Source organism: Malania oleifera, chromosome 7 (genome assembly GCF_029873635.1).
Source record: "Malania oleifera isolate guangnan ecotype guangnan chromosome 7, ASM2987363v1, whole genome shotgun sequence".
Taxonomy (NCBI): Eukaryota; Viridiplantae; Streptophyta; class Magnoliopsida; order Santalales; family Ximeniaceae; genus Malania; species Malania oleifera.
The window spans coordinates 81,732,385-81,739,545 of NC_080423.1; the positions used below are offsets into that span (position 1 = coordinate 81,732,385).

The following is a 7,161-nucleotide window of genomic DNA, read 5'->3' on the forward strand; positions in this document are numbered from 1 at the left end:
TGTAAACTACCACGAGACTCTTGGGAAGATTCTCTGCAACATAGGTGGAGCAGAATTTCGATTTGAGTAGTTTGGGAAACATCCCAAAATTAGGGTAAGTGAGTTATTTTGGAGTTTTCTTAATGAATATTGTTATTTGGAGCCTAGGAAGTATTAAATGGGTATTTTTCTAAGATTTGAGTAAGTTAGAATTTTTAGAATACAGGGTCTCATTTTGTTTGGTCTAGGTAGGAATCTTGAGGAACAGGTAAGGGAAAATACTTTATAACATATTTTTACTAATTTTTAACTAAATAATTTTTGGGTATAAAATTTTATATATATTTAGGTAAATTATACTGAATGGTGCAGGAAATGAAAATATGGTTTTGTTTGTATATTATATTGGGAAAAATCGTGTGGCATGAAACCAACTTTACTAATTAAATGGTTGTGAGTACTGTGGAATGATGAATCATTGTCATTGCAAATATTGTTGGGTTGCAAATGCTGGTTGGTTGAAAATAATGGTTGATTGTGTATACTATGGTAATTGTGTGGATGTGTTTGAATGGTTGGATTTGTTATTGAATTATGTTATGGTTCATGTAAATTGTGATATAACGTTGGCAGTGGTATGAGGAGGTCGTTATATCATACCCGGTATAACCGTCATATAACGTTGGCAGTTGTATGAGGAGGTCATTATATGGATGTTTATATTGGGGGTAAATGTTGGCAGTGGTATGAGGAGTTTGTTTACCTATTTACCATGAACAGGGTGGTTTGTGCTCTAATCTATGTGTTGGTTTGTTCTATGTGGATCATGAAACCTGTGTGGTTGTATGTATAATTATCCTGTGTGGACCAGTCCTGTGTGGACATGTATTTTCTATGTGGATGAGAGTCATGTGTGGACTAGTCCTGTGTGGACATGTATTTTCTATGTGGATGAGAGTAATGGGTAGACGTTGTATTCTACATGGTTATGGACCCTGTGTGGGTATGATTGAAGATTGTATGGATTATCCTGTGTGGATTTTTTGTGGTATGCATACATGTGTGGAGCTCTGTGAAATGATTATCATCGGTTGCGTGTGACTTTAATTTATTAAGTATTTATGGTAAAGTAGATTACTCCACCCGAAGGCTTGCTAAGGAAAGCAAGTACTCTGGTAATTATTTGTGGATGCTAGGATAGAGGGAAGCCGCTTGTATGGGCGAGTGACCTTCTCTATTCTCGAAAACTTTACCTGGATACATAACCCGAGAGCTTACTAAGAAGGTGAGTGCGCTGATATTAGCACTAGAGCAAAGGGAATCTACTTGTATGAGTGGGTAGACTTCCCTATTCTTGGGAATTACTAGTATGAAATAATTATGTATGTGGGCATGTGATTGGGTGACAGAGGAGTTGACCATGGTGTGGTATGAATGCATTATCTTGGCTACTATTGGTGGTGAAGTGTGATTGTATGGATATTTTAATTATATATTAAACACTTCAGCCACACACTGTTGTAAATTACTTCTTCCTTACTGAGAGGTGTCTCACCTTGATGATGATTTAATCTTTTCAAGTCTACGAGATGATCGAGATTAGATAGCTCTCGGGCTGGGTTAGTTTTTGTGAGTTGGATATCAGAACGATTATGTTTTTAGTTTTATGGTTTATATATATAATTCTGGTTTTTGTAATATAAAGAATGGTATTGAATTTTATTGATCTACATATGTAAATATAGAACTCTAATATTTTGTTTGATGTTATTTAATTAGTTCCGCTGTGTGAATGGTATTAGAGACGTGTGTTTGGTCTCATAACACTCCGGGTCCCATATGGCAGGTTTGGGGCGTTACAATGTGCTTCAACAATTATTGTTGGTGTTGTTTCTAGGAGGGTTTTATTTTATTTTTCTGTAATCTCCATTTTGCTTATCTTGTAACTACGGTATTCCTCCACAAAAAATGAGGGTTTATTAATAAATAAATGGAGGTGCCGCCCTCTTTTAGAAAAAAAAAAAAAAAGCACTCATCATCCACTTAATTTTTCTATTGTGAGACAAACTCACAAGTAGAATTCTCAACAATCTCCCCCTTACTTATGAGTTCCAATTGCTCCCCTTGAATGGAAACGATCTCCCTTATGGAAGTTAGCCCAATTCCCTAATAGTTGCTCAAGTAGGGCTTACTACTGGCTCCTTACGTGCCCTGGATTGCATTCCACATTCCTCCAAATCAATCCTAACTCCCACGTCTTGACCTTAATCGGATCCATCCCTAACCTAGATGATCCTTATTGGCCTCGATCAGTCACTTGGTCCTCCAACTGTTAGCACGTCAAGAGAATTAACTTCGTGTCTCGACTTCTATGATATCGCTCACCCAAAATTACGAACCGTTGGCTTTGATACCACTTGTTAGGACCGGAGGAGTCCATGAGTAGCCTTGATACATATGGGTAAACACTAACTTGACCAAAAGCTTAAGCCTATTGGGTCTTGGGTTCAACCATGTATATAAACACCTATCATCTATTCAATTTTTTCAGTGTCAGACAAACTCACAAGTGGAATTTTCAACAACAACAAAAATAGTGGTAAAGGCAATTTGTGACTTTAGTGACCCCAAGGTCATGAGTTCGATTTCCCCTTGAGAGTTTACCCTAATGAATTATCAGGGGTGCGTAAATGGGTGGGCGGCTTTCACCCCCCGAGTTTGGTGCCGCACCATAGTGTCTAAAGTGGCATGATGGTAGCTAGAGTCTCCGAATTATTAAAAAAAATAGTAATAACAATGACAATAATAATGATAATAATAATAATGAGGGTATTAATATTTTTTATTTGTGAGGCCAAGGCTAATCCCATGAATCACAATTCATCTTGTGAAAGCTACCGAGCATCACATTTATTGTAAGTAATACTATAAAATCATTACAACCACAATATTTATTTAAAAATTATTATTATTATTATTATTATTATTATTATTATTATTATTATTATGTTACTAAATATTGATTTCAACATTTAAGTATATTATTTGCTCTTCGTATATATGACATGATAATCATGATGATTGATCCATCTCATGTCAATAGCTTTCCTAGTTTAACTCACATTATTTGTTGCGTTCACAAGAATAGAATAGAATGAAATAAAATTATTTTTTATAATTTTGTATATTTAATATATAATTTTTATTTCGTTTTATTTTAGTGTATCAAATATTAGAAAAGGTATAATGGTAAATATAAAATCAATAGAATTTTTTAAAAAATTAAGGTAATTGATATGCCCAAAATAAATTAGCCAATAAAAGCGAGTCAACACCTGGCCCTCACCCCCTAAGTCAAATATTCTCACGAGAGCAATCAACTCCAAGCTAATAAAGAGGAGGAGAGATCCACGCCAACAACTTAAATAGTCGGAGTGATGCACGTAGACACTTTATGACCCGGGAGCGATTCACGCCCCCGCGCAATAAAGACGAATCAACCTAAGGGTCAACTCTAGCTCCTATAAGAAGGGAGACGGGGAAGAGGCCAAGGTAAGTCATTCGACACCCATTCTTACTGTTGCATTCAGTATCTCTAGTTCATTCTCCTTACTTAGGCATCAGAGTGATCCCTCGGAGTACACCCTGGGTCCTCCATGCCTTTTTGCTTTCATCCTTTTTAGGTCCTCGGAGATCTGGGAGCAGTTTCATTGGTCATCACCAATTTTATCTCGCAATAGTTGGCGCCATCTGTGGGAACTACTTCAGAGAGGCACTCATCTTGCTCTTGACCTCCGACGTTCAAAAAATGCCAACCACACACGGCTCTAGTTTTGGCGTTGCTGGAAAAGAGTCACCCTAGTCCATTCACTTTACACCCAAAGAACCTTCAAGAGTCAACAGAGAAGAATTTATTTCCTTCCAAAAGAAAATAGAGGATATGTTCAACCTACTCTTACACCAAAAGTGTCAGGAAGGACATGTCCCCCATCAACAATAGGTGAGTCCCGATCCACCCAAGAAAGAAGATAAACCAAAGGAGAGCGAGGATAAAACCTTTCCTACCAAGAAGGTAGAAGACGCGAATAGCGTAGATATCAACCAATAAAGGTCCTCGGAGCTAGAGGAAAGGATTAAGAAAATTGATCAGATAGAAAAAATGATAAAAGAAGGCAAGACCAACCTCTTCTATGGGGAAGCGTCTCTTAGGTCCTCGGAGCCGCCATTCACCAGAGAAGTGATGGAGGTCCCATTGCTAGGAAAATTCAAGATGCCCACTTTTGAAAGGTATGAAGGTCTCTCTGACCCAATCGATCACTTGGATACCTTTAGGGTGTTGATGCAGTTGCAAGGCACTCCTGATGCCATTATGTGCCGAGCTTTTGCCACAACCCTTAAAGGTAGTGCCAGACATTGGTATCGGACCCTACGATCTGGATCAATTAGCTCCTTCTCGGAGATGGAGCAACTGTTCACCGACCACTTCCTCAGTAGTAAGAGGATTGTCAAAACAACAACCCACTTAGTGAGCATGGTCCAGGGAGAGAAGGAGACACTAAATAAATTCATGCATCGCTTCAACACCGCAACCCTGTAGATCCGCAACCTAGACATGGGGGTGGTTTTGGTAGCTCTGACCACTGCCTTTCAGCCCGAAAGTTTCCTGTACTCTTTAGGGAAGAAGCCGCCGGTTGATATGGGAGAATTGATGGCCCAAGCGCAGAAGTAGATCAACCTAGAAGAAATGATGGACACCAGGGGAAATCACATCGAGCTGAAAAGGAAAGGTAATAATCGTGAGATGGGAGAATCCTCTAGATCCACGGAAAGACAGGATACTAGTACGCTGCTCACCAGCCCTAAGATGAGAGGGCAGTCGAGTAAGTTCTCCACCTATACACCCCTAAATGTACTGCATTCTGAAGTACTGATGCAAAGAAGGAAGAAGGCCTATATCTTGTGGCCTGAACCTATGCGAACCCCTTTACATAGACGAAACATGTCCAAGTTTTATCAATTCCACAGGGATCATGAGCACGATACAGAGGAATGTATTCAAATGAAGAATAAGATTGAAGCCTTGATAAAAAGGGGATACCTATCAAGGTTTATAAAAAAAGAAGTTCCACAAAGGGAACCTCACGAGCAGAGGAGACCCAACGGGAACAAGAAGGAAGAACGGGTCAGAGGGAAAATCGTGGTGATCTTTGGAGGATCCGCTAGCGGAGGAGATAGCGGAGGTGCTCGCAAAAGGTATGCTAAACAGGTGCTCTCAACAGAGAGAGGGGAACCAAGTAGCAATAGGAAAAAACAAAATGATGATATCATCTTTGATAGCGGAGGCGAAGGAGTACAACAACCACATGACGACACACCAGTACTCTCCCTATTGGTAGCAAATTACAAAGTTAGACGCATATTGATAGATAACGGGAGCTCAGCAAATGTTATGTTCTGGTTAGTACTCGAATGAATGAAGATCGGTAAGGAATGACTCAAACCAAAATCAACCCCCTTGGTTGGGTTTGGTGGAGACATAGTTCATCCCATGGGAATAATCACACTCCTGGTGACAATGGGGATGACCTCGCAGCAAGTTAACTGACAGAGTTCCTGGTGGTGAACCGGCCTTCGGTATACAATATCATATTGGGCCGCCCTTTGCTTAATGCAGTTCAAGCTATAACATCGACGTACCACCTCAAGATGAAATTCCCTATGCTGCACAGGACATGGGTGGTCAAGGGAGATCAAGCAGTATCTTGGAACTTCTACGCCATAGCGCTAAAAGGGAAGATGGAGGCAAGAGAAACCTTAAATGTGGAAGATCTAGAAGTAAGGGGGCAATATTCCCAAATCAGCACAGTGGATGAAGACATCACGCACGTACCTCTAAATGGCCACTAGGAGAGATGTGTGCAGATCGGGAGTTGCTTGCCTAACACCATGAGAGCAGAGCTAAGCGAACTGTTGAACGAATTCGCAGATGTGTTCACTTGGTCGACCGAAGACATGCCAGGCATTAATCCTGCCATCATAGAACACAGGCTGCAGGTCGACCCCAACCACCTACCAGTGAAACAGAAGAAAAGGAGTTTCGCAATGGAGCGAATCAAGGTAATTGATGAGGAGGTGACGAAGCTGGTGCAAGTCTCCTTTGTTAGGGAGGTGAACTACTCGGAGTGGCTAAGCAACGTGGTTCTAGTAAGGAAGCCAAACATAAAATGGCGCACCTATATAGACTTCACAGACCTAAATAAGGTATGTCTGAAGGATAGCTTCCCTCTCCCCCGAATCGATCAGCTGGTGGATTCGACTTCAGACACGAACTTCTTAGCTTTATGGATGCCTACTCAGGATACAATAAAATCCCAATGCATCGAGCTGATGAAGAGAAAACATCTTTTATCACCGAGAGGGGGCAATACTATTACCGAGTGATGCCCTTCGAATTAAAAAAAACGCAAGGGCCACGTATCAGAGATTGGTGAACAAGATATTTAAAGATTAGCTCAGAAAAACTATGGAGGCATATGTAGATGACATGCTGGTAAAAAGCTTAAAAACAGGGAGGCACTACAAAGATCTGAGGGAGACGTTTGAATTTTTGCGCAGGTACCAAATGAAACTAAACCCATCGAAGTGCGTGTTTGGCGTTTCAACAGGAAAGTTTCTTGGGTTTATGGTGACGCAAAAAGGTATAGAAGCTAACCCGGACAAAAAAAGAGCACTGCTAGAAATGGAGGCTCCACGGACGAAGAAGGAGATCCAAGTCTTAATAGGAAGGATAGCCTCCCTCAGCAGGTTTGTCTCCTGCTCTGGGGACAAAGGCTTACCCTTCTTCAAAGCGCTAAGGAAGAAAGGAAGATTTTAATGGGGGGAGGAGCAAACCAAAACCTTCAAACAGTTCAAGCAATACCTCAGCTCCCCACCTTTGTTAACAAAAGCGAAGACAGGAGAAGAACTTTACTTATATATAGCTTCAACGGCAAATGCTGTCAGCTCAGTCCTAGTCTGGGAAGAAGGCAGGCAACACCAACCCATATGCTACACTAGTAAGGTGCTGAGTGGAGCTGAAAAGAATTATACTACAATTGAAAAGCTAGCTTTCTCCATCATCTGTGTCGCGCGAAAATTAAGGCCCTACTTTCAGGCCCACAAGGTAATTGTGTTGACCAACCT

The 7,161-nt window shown here is 40.6% G+C and overlaps 1 protein-coding gene across 1 annotated transcript; it reads left to right on the top strand.

Moving 5' to 3' along the window:
* The first annotated feature begins 4,780 nt into the window (after positions 1-4,780).
* On the top strand, positions 4,781-5,852 carry LOC131160908 (uncharacterized). Its single transcript, XM_058116782.1, has 2 exons — positions 4,781-5,436; positions 5,654-5,852. Exons 1-2 carry the CDS (start codon positions 4,781-4,783, stop codon positions 5,850-5,852), a joined length of 855 nt encoding a protein of 284 aa, XP_057972765.1.
* Positions 5,853-7,161: the final 1,309 nt, after the last annotated feature.

What these genes read in the sequence shown, in the direction of transcription:
- LOC131160908 (XM_058116782.1), top strand. Translation starts at nt 4,781, where the DNA reads ATGGGAGAATCCTCTAGATCCACGGAAAGACAGGATACTAGTACGCTG. An exon ending in TCAGCAAATGTTATGTTCTG is followed by an intron (nt 5,437 to 5,653) that starts GTTAGTACTCGA and finishes TGCTTAATGCAG; the next exon opens with TTCAAGCTATAACATCGACG.